This window comes from Mchenga conophoros, linkage group LG12, assembly GCF_057382185.1.
Source record: "Mchenga conophoros isolate Kocher_MC1m ecotype Shallow Benthic linkage group LG12, M_conophoros_male_GT1.1, whole genome shotgun sequence".
Taxonomy (NCBI): Eukaryota; Metazoa; Chordata; class Actinopteri; order Cichliformes; family Cichlidae; genus Mchenga; species Mchenga conophoros.
The window spans coordinates 26,633,833-26,649,833 of record NC_140537.1 but is presented as its reverse complement, the minus strand read 5'-3'; the positions used below and the strand labels follow the sequence as shown (position 1 = coordinate 26,649,833).

The following is a 16,001-nucleotide window of genomic DNA, read 5'->3' as shown; positions in this document are numbered from 1 at the left end:
TCAGAAACCCAAGGTCACCTTACAAAAAACACAATTAATAAAAGGAACAGTAGTCATAAAATACATAAAATAAGTTACAATTTTAGTATATTGAAGCCTGGATCCTTTCTGGTTTTGTTGGTGGTTAATAAACTCGCAGTGTCATAAGTTCATGCTGAGGGCCTCGGGTCAAACAGCCACCAGAAAGCCCCTCATATCTCATTTAGGTTTCTTCAAACACAGCCAGCCTTCAAGCCCCGCTGCGGGAGCTTGCGTCACGCTCGTTTGTGTCCCGTGGTATTTTTAGCCTAATTGGTCAACATTAAAATAAATCTACAGAGGTGATCGCACAAGTGCAAACTGCCTCTAATCAAAATAGAAAAAGGCCCCAGTGCACAAACGAGTCCTTACTTGGCAGCCTTCTTAAATGTTACCCATGACAGCCAGATTGAGCTGAGTAGTACACAGTGTTGCATGACATCCTTTTTTGGGGGGCAATTTCCTGTTTGGAACAGTCTCTACTTCTCAGAAAAGGAAAACCAAATGAGTAACAAATCTACACAGACCATGAAAGTTTGACCACTGCACGCTTTAAGCTAAGTTAAAGAAGACGTTTGCGTGGAAAAAATGTTTCCATTTTGTTTAAAAGACGATGGGCTGATTGTGTTTTTCTTATAATACTTGAGTGTTGAAATGTGATGTATGTCACCGACACATCATCTGCTATGCAAAAACAATGGAGGTAAAAGGATTTTCTTTGAAAAACCAGGCTTCCTCGTACACTACCTGCAGCAACCCTGACCTGTTTCTTTCAAAGAATTTGGCACATGCTCATATCTGATGACTCATTTTGCACTTTTGATACTTGCACAAGCCCATTTAAAAATGTGTTAAAGATTATCAGGCCAGCTTATGAGGAAGGTTGACGGCGTGCATACAATTGTGAAACCCTTTTTTTTTCTCCGTTTCTTTCCCTTTTATGTGTTCATCAGAGGAATTACTCTCATGTATCAGACGCTAATTATGTACTCACTGTGTGTTTCAGGCCTCCAGTCCCAAGCTGACGACTCACTGCTCAGATATCCAAGAGGTCCGGCGTTGCAACCGGCTGGAGATGCCTGACAACTTTAACACGTTTGTTCTAAAGGTTTGTACACGATTACAGCTAAATGGAAAAATGATGCTTCCTAAGAGAAGCTGTAGTTTGGGACTCTGACCGCTGAGTTGTTTATATCCACGTTGCTTAGATCTTCACCGTTCAGCCAGAACAGGATAAACACTGTCATTTCAAAACTCACAAAGTGGACTGACAAAGTAGATGTTGCTGGTTTGAAGTGAAACGATATTCCACCATAAAGTCTCTTTTTTTTACCCACCAGCTGCTCAGCTCTCCATCAAACATAAACCCACTCAAACAGACAGCGGTGTTGCTGCACTCCAGCCGTTTTATTTTATTTTATCTGCAGCGATATTTGAATGGCATTTTGTTTGTTTATCGAGCACATTCGTGCACAGCAGAGGATTACAGCCTTTGTTCACAGCGAAGAAGCAAACTACAAAGTTTTCACAGCCACAGGAGCGAGTATTTGATAGCGGTTTTGCACATCAGTGGTGAAAAGTGTTAACTTTCACTGTTGTCTTCTTTTTTAGTAAATTTAACAAAAAGCTCTCATGCCTTTGTTTTTTATTTCAAAAGTTCTGCTTCACCCAGAGGCTCTTGATATTGATAGTATCTCTCCTTACCAAGGAAATGCTTTCCTGTAGCAGGTGCAGGCAGCTTTTCTTTGTTTTTAATTGGAGCACAGTAAGCACACCTTCCCTCGAGCTATTTGCCTTTTTAACGGTAAACCTTTTGAAATTTAACAGAACATTTTGTTATGAGGGTTTTTTTTCTTCTTTGTACTTATTAAATTGCGGTGGTTACATTAGTATGCAGTGTTTTATTGCCCTGTGCTTTCCTTCCTGTTACACTATTAATTCTGTTGTAGTGAAAATAAACGAAAAAGCTCTAAGTAAGTGCAGAGGTTCAGGGCATTTTATGCATTTGCATCATGTCCATTTTGTGTAGCCTGTTTTTTTTTAAGCATCTTTATCTCTGCAGGTTAATCGAGGTAGCCTGATATTTGAGACGGACAACGAGCAGCAGGTCAGCTCCTGGACCACAGAGCTAAAAGAGTGCATCAGCAGCAGGTGAGAGATGTGTAAACACAAAACAAGGACAGATGTTTGTGTGATCTGCCTTACACGTGTCTCATTTCTTTACCCGTTCTTTGTTTTTATGAGTGTAAATTGACTGAAGATCGAATCAAAAACTAAATATCACACAAGAGACTCAAAGTATATTCAGTCAAGCTCTGTAACGTCACAGAGGAGTAGCGACAGGTCTGCAACCCCCTGGTAACCTAGAGAAAACTTTGTTTATGGTTTAAAGTGTAGAAGATTACATTTATCAATCACATTAGTTATATAGTGCAGAACGAGCATTTTTATTCTCAGCTTGCTGTGGGTACTTCCTTGCTGTACTTTCACTTCTGAGTGGAAAGTGGAGACACACTGACATGCCAGCTTTGGCCAATCTCAGCTTTGTTGACTGATATCAGTACATTGGTAGTGTTAGGTAGCATTTTTAAAATGATATTTTTAAAAAGTCAAAAAATCTTACCTGCCAAATTGTTATTTTAAACACGAGCGTCAGCCCAGAAATTCACATCGCGAGAGGAAATATTTAACACTTGGCTGTTTTTAGTGTTTGTGGGTGTGTTGGATGTTTACTTGTCCTGAGGTATGTGTTTGCAAAAGGAAGTGAGAATAAATGTTGATGTATGTGCATATGTAGACAAACAGGTGTGTGTGTGTGTGCGGCCTCGAGCGTATTTATCTTTTCTTGAACTGCACAGTTTGTATTCGCTCTGGTTTGTCCGTACAGCTTTGTGCTGGTTTCAACTTTACTGCATTTGAAGTATTCCTCCTAACTGATCAGTCAACAGCACCATTAGTCAACTTAGTGCTCGCTGCACACCTTTGAGAGGTAACGTATGATGTTTAGAGGGAACGTGTAGCAGTAAATGTAGCTTTTCAAAGGTTAAAGTAGGAGACGGCTTTAAGAGCCCTGAAGGCCCTGTTATTAAGATCTTTCATGTGGTGCTTCATTTCCTATCAATTCTCTACTTTGCACGGAAAGAATGAAGAAATCTCTTTGAATTTTAAAGAAATGGGAAAAGTAAGAAGAGTAGAAGTCATGCAAGAAGACAGAATTATCAGTCATCTTCTAAAAGGAGATGCAGACCGCACTGTTGAAGCTACTTCTGTTAAGCAGTAATCAGTGCAAACTGTACTCACAGGAATACCCAATCCTGGAATAAAACTTAGTGGTACACAGGTTTTCTGTTTCTTGTTATAAAGACAATCTCTGTCTATTTGTGTGTGTCAGTGTGCGTTTCTCTGAAAGGAAGTGTGGGGGAGGTCTGAGAATCTCGGGGCATTTCTCGTTTCTGCAGATATCTGGAAGTGCACACACTCTAAAAACAAACAAACAATGAACTTAGAAAAAGAACTGCCGTTAAATTTGAATAAATGTCTTAAAGTAAGTACATGTTAGATTCTTCAAGGCTTTGTTTAGAGCCGCAGCTGGCCTGCATGTTGCATTAATTGAATGGAAGCAGCCCACAAATGCGTTGGAGCTGGAAGATGTTCAGATGAAAGAAGGGCTGTTCAGAAACAATCATATGATTCTGGATCAACTTTTGCTGCAGTGTTGCGTTAAAAATAAAATAAAGGACGTACAGAAATAACAGTCCAGTGTTGTAAAATCAAGTGTGTAATACTTTGCATCTGATAATCCTTTGAATGCATTATCTGGACCTTTGAAAACAGCTTGTTTTTGTCTAAATTCTCACTAATATCATCTAAAAGCTGGTTTAGTTTTTGTAACTTCACCAAGCAACACTTGGATCATCGTGACTCTGCAGTGCTGTTCAGACACGCCTCAAATGTAAATATTAATTTTTACAATTACACTTGAGCTTTACTTTCACGGTCCAGATACCAAATCTAACAAAGCATTGTTTCTTATGTGAAGCAGAGTCATTCTTAATCCTTTTAACAGCATCCATACTTTTCCTATCAGTACAACTCACAATGTCTACTGTGGAAAAGGCTTGTTGTCCAAAAGTCCGTGGTTTTATTTGTGCGATTCATCATGCAGAGACTACAGAGGACCTCAAAAGGCACACAACACTTGGTGAGACATCAGGGAAGCAGTGTGAGGGAAATAAACTCGCATTTTTCTTCAGATGTGGTAGGTGTAGCGTGCTTTAAGTGTGCTGAGGGCTAAATTTTATTCCTTGAAGATTTGCTGACTGTGTGAAATGATGTCCATACTCAGGGAAAAAATGATTGTCACAAAGATAGAAGAACAAGAATGGACACACACACATACACAGTGAGAAGTAAAGTCTTCCTGTTATTCATTGCTCTGCAAACTCAAGTCAGCATTTAAGCAGGATTTTACTCCAACTTCCTTCTTTAACCTTCCCGTTCTCATCTGTCGGGAAGCGGCACACACAAGCGGCCCAGATATACCACTTGTGTGTGCGTGTATGAGAGAGAGAGCGAGCAGTGAAACAGAAGAAATGTAAGTTCAGATCTCAACTGGACTCACTTCCCGTCTGTGGCTTTGTTTGCCTTCAGCCTGCAGACTCACCTCACCAGCACATCCTTGTGAGGACCCTCAGTAGTGTAATGCATTTCCTAGCCTGCTGGTAAGCAGATAGAAGTCTGTAGGCAATGTTTGGCCTTCTGTCAAAAATATTAGGCCCCACTTTTTCATTATTTTATTTTGTAAAAAGCTCAACTTTCAGTTTTTATACTGTGCGTCTAACTGTTTGCATAATGTCCCAGAAATTCAACAGTAGTTGCAAATGTAGAAGTTGGTTGCCTGATATTGTGCAACTCTTTAACCAGTTTGTGTAGTACACTATGTCTTGACGTGTACTCAAATACATCTGCTGATTCGGAGTGTTAAACATTAAAGCTGCAGACAGCTTACAGTTTTTAGATTATGTCATCTTGGCTGTTGAGCTGTGATATGCAAACTGCATTGAAGTCGTTCTGGGGGTCCATTCTAACAACATGGAGCCACGCCAGTGACATTTTTGATATGTTGTAGATTAGTTTGAAGCTGACACAGTGTCTAAGCTCACAACTCAGTGTTACGTTCAAGTCCACAGCTGCAAAGTCCTGAAGGGCTTTCAATGTAGCGCTTCACTTTATAAAAGCCCCACCAGTGAAATGGGGAGACCGCAGCTTACATATTGAGGTTTGATGACGATGCAGGTCAAGTGAATAAGGTCGCAGTCACACACTCCTAGAGATCGATCTATGAACATCTGCCAACCACTGCTTGTTAGGGAAAAATGAGTATTTCCCAACCAGTTGCGAGTTGCTGTTGCAGGTTCACCTTCAAATTAAGAGCTGCACCTTTTGGTGGCTCCAGTGCTGATTGCACAACTTTTACTTTGAAGGAGAACCTTCTCATTTTTGTTATGCATTGCACTTTTTCAAGTTCTACTACAGCTGACTTAGTACTTAGTGAATTTTTGCGGGCAAACATGAAAAGCTACAGACAGCCACGGCAATCCGCCAGCAGCCAAAGCAGACACTAGAGCCAGAAACCTCCAGGAAACACTGCCAACCAGTCGGGGAATACACATTTTTCCATAGCAATATGTGATTATATCGCATCCATTATGACAAACAGCTGTTTGGTTACAAGAGAAATCTCAAAAAACAAATGACAATTTGCAAAACAATTTGCATCTCAGTCACAAATATAGAGTAATATTATAGAAGTATAGTATTAAATTAGCTATTTTTAATAGCTAGCAAGTAAAGGCTAAGACTCTTCTTTTGGGTCGAAAATTGGTCGACGCATCGGGCAGTGGACGACCCGAGGGCTTTTCTCCACTGTCGTCATTAAGGGTTGCCGATCATCATCTTCGCCCTGATTCAGTCGATACTGAGATTCACTTGCTGTTTCCGTAGCAATTGGAGTTTTTACAGGGTGGGGTTGCTAGCCCCACGCCCAACCCTCCTCCTTTCTCATCCGGGCTTGGGACCGGCAATGGCAGAGACTATTGGCCCAGCTTCTATATGAATTTGACTCGTACCGTATGGACATCTTGGGCATCTCAGAAATGCGATGGGCAGGAAGTGGGAAGATGGTTAGTGATGGAAAGATGGTGCTCTACTCTGGCCATGCCCAAGACCATGCACGTGGCGTGGGCTTCATCCTCTCGCGACGTGCAACAACATCATTGCTGGCCTGGAAGCCCATTTCAGACCGCCTAACCTTAGCTCGTTTCCAAGCTAGGCATGTGAAAGTCACAATTCTTCAAGTATATGCTCCAACAGAAGAGGCTGACGATACTGACAAGGATGGGTTCTATGCGATGCTCCAGGATGCCATTGACAACTCCCCGCGTCATGATTTGCTGATCGTGGGCGGAGATTTCAACGCGCAAATAAGCAGTAACCGGGATGGCCTGGAATCGACTATCGGCCCGTTTGGAATCGCAGCAATGACAAATGAAAACGGTAGGCGGCTGATCTCGTTCTGTGCGGCAAACCTGCTGACCATCAAGAACACCTTCTTCGGCCACAAGCGGATACACAAGGCGACGTGGAAGGCCCCCGGTGGCAGATATACAAGCGAGATCGACTACATCTGCATATCATCCCGCTGGGCATCCACCATTAGCGATGTTAGAGTGTGGCGTGGAGCCGACATTGACTCGGATCACTGCCTGCTAATTGCCAAATGTAAACTTCACCTGAAGCGCCTCCAACCACGACTGCAGCGGCCAAGTCCTTTTAACATTCAACGCCTAAAAGATGCAAATACGGCAGCAGAATTTCAACTCGAATTGAGAAACCGCTTCCAGCTCCTTGCTGCGGAAGGAAATAACAACAAAAATCCAGATACACCCTGGGATGAGCTAAAAGAGGCTGTGGTCGGTGCAGCAGAATCGAAGATTGGTCGCCGACGGGGCGGCTTTAAGGAGCGCTGGATCTCCGACCGTTCATGGGAACTTATAGATCAACGTCGCTTGGCAAAGTCAGTTCAGGACCAGGTGGCCTTTGACCCACATGCTTCTGCAGACCAGCGTGAGAGGGCCATGGCCACCTACCAAGACCTTGCCCGACAGGTCAAACGCAGCTGCCGGCGTGACAGGCGTGAATGGATCGAAGCTAAAGGCATCGAAGCCCAAGAAGCAGCCGATCGGAACGACACCCGAACCTTATATCGCATTGTACGAGATCTAACTGGGGCTCGTGGTGGCCGCGGTGTTCCAATCCGAGACAAAAATGGACGTGTCCTCCTTACTGCAGCTGAACAAGAACAACGATGGGTTGAACACTTCCGTGATACTCTGAACCAACCTGAGCCACCCCAACGGTTCGAGGCCGAAGACCTGGCACCTTCCATGGATCTTCTTCCTGTCGATATCGGACAAATCAGCATCACTGAAGTCAAGACAGCGATCCGACTCCTCAAGAGTGGAAAGGCCGCAGGCCTGGACGAAATCCTCGCCGAAATGCTGAAGAATGGTGGACCCCATCTTGAAGCCGCCCTTACAAGACTCCTAAACGCCTGCTGGTCAACATCACATGTACCCGATGATTGGACAAAAGGCACCATTATCAAACTTCCAAAAAAAGGTGATTTGGGTGACTGTAACAACTGGCGGGGCATCACGTTGCTGTCGGTACCCGGGAAAGTGTTTTGCCTCGCTCTTTTGAATCGGCTACGACACGCTGTGAACGAACGATTGCGAGAAGAGCAGGCTGGGTTTCGGAGTGGCCGGTCATGCGTCGAGCAAATCTTCACCCTCCGCATGATCATTGAACAAACATTGGAATACCAAAAGAAGATTTCTATTAATTTCATTGACTTCGAGAAGGCTTTTGACAGCGTCCACCGGCCGACTCTATGGGCTATCCTACGCCACTATGGAGTCCCTCAGCAGTTTGTAGATGCCTTTCGTTGTCTCTACTCCAACTCCCGTTGCTGCGTCCGGACGGATGACGGCTGCACAGCCTTCTTCAAGATCAATACTGGCGTCCGACAAGGATGCGTGCTATCCCCTTTCCTCTTCCTGTTGGTAATTGACTTCATCATGCGACGATCAGTTGACCAAGCTGACATCGGTGTGCCCTGGCACGAAGCGCGTAATCTCACTGACTTGGACTTCGCAGATGACATCGCCCTGCTGGGCTCGACTCAGGAAGACCTCCAAAAGTTGACCGCGGCCCTGCAGAGGGAGGCAACGAAAGTTGGATTAAGAATCAGTGCCAAAAAAACCAAGGTACTCCGAGTTGGCTATGCACGTGCCCGCATTCCTGTCATGATCAACCAACAACGTGCTGAAGAGGTGGAGAATTTTACATATCTTGGCAGCATCATCTCGAATGACGGGGTCTCTGATCGGGATGTCGACGCCAGAGTAGGGAAGGCAGTTGGTGTCCTGCGACGTCTCCAACCTATTTGGAACTCGACCTCCCTGAATGTAAGGGTCAAGATCAGACTACTGAACTCTATAGTCTTCCCTACTGCACTTTACGCTAGTGAAACCTGGCGCTCAACAAGTGCAATTATTCAACACCTGACCGTGCTTCAACAACGTGGCTTGCGGCGAATCCTGAGAATTTCCTACCGGGACCGAATAACAAATGAGGAGGTCCTACAAAGAGCAGGCACCCGCCCATTAGCCGATGTTGTTGCAGAAAGGCGCTTTCGCTTTGTGGGACATATTTTACGCCTACCCCCTCATCGCCCAGCTAAGATTGCCATGACATGGCGTCCACGCACTGGCAAGCGAAAGCAAGGCCGACCAAAGACCACATGGCGTCGAACATTTATGGACGATCTGAGAACTGTCGACATTGCCTGGGACGAAGCTGAAGCAGTCGCTGCTGACCGACATCGATGGAGATCACTAGCTGCCCGATGCGCCGCTCGGCGTAGGAGGAACTAAGTCTAAGTCTAAAGGCTAAGACTACCAAAGAGGGTTCAAATAATCCCTTTTGTGACAAGTAAATAAATCAAAGACCAGACTAAATTCTCACAAAGACATCTATGCAGTAACAATGAAGCGTCTTAGCAGCTTTTCATCACCGTGGTTATGTACACCCAGGGCTGAATCCGTGCTATTGGAACTGTGGTCCAACCTAAATGTGACTAAGGCGTGGTGAAATAATCCCAAGCAAAGTCTACAGACAGAATAACATTCGTGTGTGTATAATCTGAGTCTGCTCTTGTCTTTCAGGTCAGTCAGCGTGGATCTGGAGCCCCTCCCTTCCCCGCCTGACACTTCTGCCCCAGCCAATCACAGAGGGAGCTCAGAGCCAGAAAGTCAGAGTCAGCGTGAGTACTGGGATGAGGGGACGTTACCTCGGCGACACATCCTCTGATAATCAGAGTGTTGCTGTGTATTTCAGTTCAAAACTGTTATTTTTTTATTTCTGAGGTTTTGTTTTATCCTGTTCGTTCACACGTGGGTACCCAGAGATAAAGTAACTACACGAGAGGAAGTGCAAACATTTAGTTTATTTCTGTTTTGCTCTCCTTTAGCTCTGCTTTTAGTCTCTACAACAACATACTCCTGTTCGTCTGCTATAAGCACTCCTCTGTCTTTAACTGGGTGGTCACTGGGTTTCTGGTGTGTTTTTAGAGCTTATTTGCTCTCTTCAGCAGCTCAAAGATAAAAACAGACAAGCAGGTTGGCTGAACACAGAACCAGTGTTTCACAGTGAACACGGAACCATTACAGTTTACACAGTATTGATTATTTCAGCCAGTTTTGCACATTCGGACAGAAACAAACACATTCGCCGTCTTTGATCATCCCTACAGCTCCTGTCACCTTCACCCTGCCAGAGCAGGTAATCCAGAAGACAGATCACTTCCTGTTCTCCTACCCCTGGTTCCACGGACCCATCTCTCGCGTCAAGGCGGCCCACCTGGTTCAGAGCTCCGGGCCAGAGGGACACGGGGTGTTTCTGGTCCGACAGAGTGAGACACGCAGGGGCGACTACGTCCTCACCTTCAACTACCAGGGAAAAGCAAAGGTACGGATCAGTATGTGGGTACAGTTGTGGTTGCAGTTGAGGATTGTCTTTTGAAACCCAAGTTGTTTTGTTTTTTTCCATCTGGAAACGTGAAAATTGTGCAGACACAGGAAGCATTACACAAGCATAGATAAACAAGTGTGCACACTGAGCACTGTGGTTAGGAAAAGAATTCACTTCAGCCAACGTGAAACGTCTGTTTCCTCATCTTTTTTCCCTCTTTCCTCTCTGCAGCACCTGCGCCTCTCTTTGACAGAATGGGGTCAGTGCAGGGTGCAGCACCTGCGCTTCCCATCTGTTATGGACATGCTCAGTCATTTCAGACTCTTCCCTATCCCACTGGAGTGTGGAGCCGCCGGTGCTGTCACTCTGTCCCGCTTCGTAGTGGCGGGTTCCACCCCGCCTTCACAGGGTGAGACTCGTGGATTTGGACCTCATTCAAATAATAATGTGTACCAACGGTGTTATCGCTGAATTAGTAGTGTGATGCACACACGTTTAAAGGCAGTACACCCGTACTTATACAAATTAAAGGAGCAGCTTCTCCAGTAGTTTGTGGTTGTGCTCCACTGCAGTTTGTAGTACCTCCGCGAATCAGTGCACATCTGAAATTCAGACTGAATAAAGAGGTTTTTAGTTTTTATATAATCAACTTCTACAGCTCATGTTTGCTGATTTATTTCCTCTTGTTTCCCTCAGGTCAGCTCTCAGGCGCTTTCCTCGTCCCGTTCTCCCTCCATCGCTGGAGCTCTGAGCCCAGCTTGGCTCACTGCAGCCTGGCTCGCAGCTCCAGCCAGCCCCCTTCCTCCTGCTCCACCAACACCACGGCCAGCACCAGCTTTTCTACTTCCAGCTCCTTTTCCCAGTCTGGAATCCATTCTTTTACCCGCACCGGCATGGTCCCCGAGCCCACGCTGTCAGCCCCGCCTCCACTCCGTCGGAGCGAGTCGGTAGGAAGGAGGAACCTGCTACGCCACCCCAGCACCCACGCTCCCATCATCCCTCAGCGGGACTCAGACTATGAGCTGGAACCTGACCGCGGTCGCAAGCGGGCAATAGACAACCAGTACATGTTGCTCTGACCCCGCTGAGTCAAACACCTGCAACACCTCTGAACGACAGCAGACACCTGTGAAGCTGACACACTCAGACACACACAAACACACTTGTGTTTGCTTGTCGCTCCCCTCCCACAGGTATATAACCTGATTGCAGCAGACTCATGAACTTGAGTGAAGAAGTCTTTGTCTGATGAATGCATACCACTGTGTATGTGGAAACACACACAAACACTCACTTTGTGCGTGTGTGTGTTTACCAGTGTCAGACCCTCGCATCCTCCACCCAGACTGTCCACAGTGAATGTATTTTCGGAGCTTTATAACAGTGCTGATTATTAATGTTGAGGTTCTCTGTGAGAGTGGGAGAGTCAAATGACTATTGACCTAAAGCCCAGGCAGAAAATAGTTTTCTATATTTCTATTCTGGTCATTTTTATAGAGGTGCACTTGTTTTCATTTCTTTGGCACTTAACCAGAACTGATGGGAAGGCACTCCCTGCAAAATTGGTTAATTTAAAATATTTAAAAGACATTTACTCTCCACACAAAGTTTCCAGTGTGGAGCAAACTCTCACCTTTCTTTCTTTTTTTGTACACAGACAAAGAGCGCTCATTTTAGAGCATTATTACATTAGATATTCTCCCACTTGTGCTTTATTATGTATTGAAGTATATCTTCAGTGCACTTTGAAAGCAATGTGTATTTTTTCTATGCACAGATACTTTTGTAGAAAAATAATAATGATTTTTATTTTTTTTTACAGTCAAAAAGGGGAAACTTTTGTTACATTTTGCTAAAAATGGATTGAGCACCGCTTCCACTCCTTCAAACTTACAGAGAAGAACGGATTCAGAGTCAGATTTTCATCACCGCTCTTTAATTTTTACCCTGAATCTAAGTTTGAGTTGTGCATCTGGATGTGACCGTTTATGCGAGAATAAAGCAAGTGTGTGGTGTTATGTTGAATTTTGATCACCTAAGGCAGTTATACTCAACTTATGGGTAGGTCAGGGTCACTTTGAGTGTCAGCTGGAATATCTGCCCTTTCAGATTTACTAAATAAAAAGGACAGACGAGGTTCCGGCTCTTTAATTGTACCCAAAGCAGCTGCAGCTACAATCCAGCTGCTGAATGCCTTAAAAGATATTATTTACTTGTAATATAGTCAAGTATTTTAAAAATAAACTATTTTACAAGAGAGTAAATTATTACTTATAATTATAATTACTTATATAACAACAAAGCACCACAGAAATCATTTCTGCCACAAAATCAGAGAAGCTGGAGTGATAAAGTAACAAGAGAATTTTAATATGTCGCCATCCTGCAGCCGTGAACGGTGGGTTTAGATGGTCTGTGGATATTATTACAAGCACTTTTTAAGAGTTTGAAGTTTCAACTGAATGAACGACAGAAAATTGTACTTCTGCTCTGGTTTATATGCTATAAGATGTGACGTGTAAATGTTTTCCTCCATTGTCACAGGTTTACAGGTCGCAGGCATTTAAGAGCTCATAAAACAACCTTTAACAGCAATAACTCTGAGTGATTGTTTGCTGGATCAGTTTCTCTCACAGTTGAGGAGCAGTTTTTATCCCACTCTTCTTTTGTGGCCATTCATTGTGCACACCTCCCATATGGAAAAGATATATATAAATCTTATAAAGGTTGTATCTGTCTTGTGTGAAACTTGTATGAAAAGCATACAAGAGTGAAAACAGATATAAGATCCCTTGAAAAATGATATAATAATAATGATATAATGATACTTACTAAAACAATATATGAAAGAAATAAGAAAGTGGCCACTTTCATGAGTAAATCATATACGTTTTTACTATCTCTTTTCCATATGGGCTCTGTTCAGGACCCACTGCAGTATTTCAGGCTGCTGTGGTTGGGATCGTCGACCTGTTGCACGATCCAGTTTCAGTCAAGCTTTAGCCTTCACACAGTGGCCTTACATTTGGCTCTAGAATACTTTGGTATAGAAAGGAGTTCCCGGTCGACTCAGTCGATGCTTGAACGTTGGCGTGACAGCTTTGTGCAGGCGTGCTGTGTTTGGCTTTCATCAAATGTGGCACTGACTGTGGCATCTTTTGATCCACAAGTCTTGTGGTTTGCTCAGATGCTCCTTTGCAAACCTAATCTGTGTGCTGACATGTTCCCTTTAGAGAGAAGAGGTTGTCTCCTTCCAAACAATTCATACTTGTTCTGTCATGGACTTTAACATTAAGAAATGTTAAAGGTGCTATGGAGGTGCTCACACTTGCAGACGATCAGTTAAGTGTGTTTAATTTGCTTCTTACTTTCTTAATTACTATGGAAACAATAAGGGTCTTCTTAGTTTTTCTGCATAGAGTAATGTGTGATTTAAGCGGTCTCTTTATGTTTTTTCAGCAATACCTTCACTGCATTTTACTGATTTTGTGGCATGAAACGATTTACCAAAATAAGACTTGGCACTCCAATGTGAATTTTGCACTTGTATGTCAAAAAAAACAAAGACATAAACTTGAATGGCTTCACTTCAAAGAGCACAACAGGGGGGGAACTTTATGTGCAGACCAAAACAAAGTAGTTATTGAGTCAAAGTCGGGCATTTAACACAAGTCTGATTGATTTATCCTTCACGTTGTCTGGAGTCTCAACCTTTTTCCAATCAGTTTTGCATCGGGCTGTTAATCCAGCATTAAACCCTTAATGCTCCGGAAAAACTGAGGTGGCTCAGTTAATATTAACATGTGCTTTCCTGATTTGGGGGAGGAGCGTCATGTTCTTATCTGTATTTTTTACACTCACAGCATTAATTTTTTTTTTTTTTTCGTATTTTCTGTGTGACTTCACCACAGCAGCTAAAAACCAAGGAATGGCTGTGAAGTTAATGTCTTTTTTTTTACACTATATGTTATTTGTAATAGAATTTGTATGTTTATATCATAGAAGAAGTTTGGTTTCAATCAGCAAAGCTTTGAAAGTGTCACGAGATGTTAGACACCAGTGATCGGACGCTGTTCCTCTGTCCTCCAGCTTCATGTTTTTGTGCACTTAAACTGGATTTAATCGATAACATAAGGTGCCTTGTGAGTTTGTCATCATAGCTTTTGTAAGGTTTATCCCACCAGTTGAAAGTGCACTGACTATGCCAGGTGTCAACTCAGGTGTAAATTTTATTGCTGTGAGCGGACTTAAAAAAAAAATCTCATTCCACCACATTGAGTTTCTTCAAAGGGCATCTAAACAGCTGATTTTTACCCCAGACTTTATGGTGTTCTCGTTTTTCACACGCCAAACATGAAATGTCATGTTTCCTGTAATTTTTACTTTATTTTTATTTTAATAATTGAAGCTTCAGTGCCACTAGCAGCAGGATTTCTTGGGGAATGGTGTTGTAGGACTTGTCTGTCTTCTAACCTTGCTTTAACACTAACTTTAGCAGATGATTTTAGGTTTACTTGCAGTAAATCTGTGCTTAATATATGGTTTAGATATGATTCTGTTTGTCTCGCTGTCCTCTTAATTATTGCAGTTTGCTGGAGAGGTTTCTTTCCTGTTTTTTTAAATAAGAGAAAAAGAAAAATGCAACTTGACTCCCTCCTTGTCACGATCAGAGCGAGATCGTCGTCATTACTCCTCTAATAACAAGTCAGCTTTGTCTACCAAAGGAATATTTGTTACAATGGTTGTGTAGTTCTCTTTAATGTAATCATCATGATAAAGACTGACATCTTTCAAGGGGAACAAAAACAAGAATGTTTTTGGCAAAAGTACGGTTGGTCTTCCTAACTTTTATGTTGCTCAAAGTCAAAACAAATCACCTTCTCCATCAACACCTCTGTTTCTCTTCTGCTAAACGAAAGCAACGGTAACAGTAACTATTTTTAAAAATATACCAGTCCCCTCTCTTTGCTGATTTCCCTTTAAGGGAGAATGACTGTGCCTTTTGCCAGAAAGCTGCTGTTGCTTTTCCCCTTTTTAATTGTTGTTGTTGTTGTTTTTCCTCTCCAGAGCTCAGGGTGTGATTGTGTAGTGCAATATCTGAGAGATGCCCCGTGCTTCACACCTTCATGTTTGTAGCTAGGGAGCGATCAGAAGCTTGGATGGATGGCTTTCGGTGTTTTCACCTGGTCATAGATTGAAGTAAAAAATAGCCAATGACTGCCCAAGATGCTGGGAAAACATGCTATGTTAGAAAAAATAAACAGGGCTACCGCATATTTCTGTTGCTTCATGGCTGATATTTGCAGGAATCGAGATAATGCAAGAGAAAATCCCCATGTACCTCAGGGGTCTTTTAATCTTTAACATCTACTCCAGAAATGCCCCCACTCACCCCCCCAAATCCATGTTTTATTTTTTTAATGTCCAGTAGATGAATGTCATGTGTTCTCAATACTGTTCATCCCGTTTTGTTTTGTTTTTTTAACTCAGCACTGTAAACATTCCAGTTTAACCCATCATCCCTTCTACAGTCAACGAAAACCACCTTTGAAAATCTGTCATTGTGTTTGCATCCCTTTCAGCATCTAAATTATATTAAATATATATCAACTGTATATTTGACCCATTTTTTAAAATAAACCCAACCAAAAAAAAAAAAAAAATGGTGTGGTTAGTTTGTGTATCTGATGTTTGTCTTTGTTCATCACAAAGAACAAAGTTGGCAAATGCGACATGGTGGCATTTCTGTTTTACAGCTGTAAGATACAGAGATTACAGTGACTACACTTACCTGACACTTTGTTGGGTACATCTGTTCACATGGCAACAAATCAGAATCAGAATCAGAAAGGGGTTTATTGCCAAATGTTGAGCAGGTTTACAACATTAGG

The 16,001-nt window shown here is 43.0% G+C and overlaps 1 protein-coding gene across 4 annotated transcripts in view; it reads left to right on the top strand.

The window, feature by feature from the left end:
* Positions 1-15,773, top strand: part of sh2b3 (SH2B adaptor protein 3) — a 73,582-nt gene extending 57,809 nt beyond the window's left edge. For all 4 annotated transcript variants that reach the window (XM_085294868.1, XM_085294867.1, XM_085294870.1 and 1 more), the window contains exons 3-8: positions 1,025-1,126; positions 2,081-2,169; positions 9,306-9,403; positions 9,893-10,107; positions 10,342-10,519; positions 10,807-15,773. In XM_085294868.1, coding sequence (XP_085150994.1) covers positions 1,025-1,126; positions 2,081-2,169; positions 9,306-9,403; positions 9,893-10,107; positions 10,342-10,519; positions 10,807-11,189 — 1,065 coding nt within the window. In that variant the 3' untranslated portion in view covers positions 11,190-15,773. The remainder of the gene's footprint in view (positions 1-1,024; positions 1,127-2,080; positions 2,170-9,305; positions 9,404-9,892; positions 10,108-10,341; positions 10,520-10,806) is intronic.
* Positions 15,774-16,001: the final 228 nt, after the last annotated feature.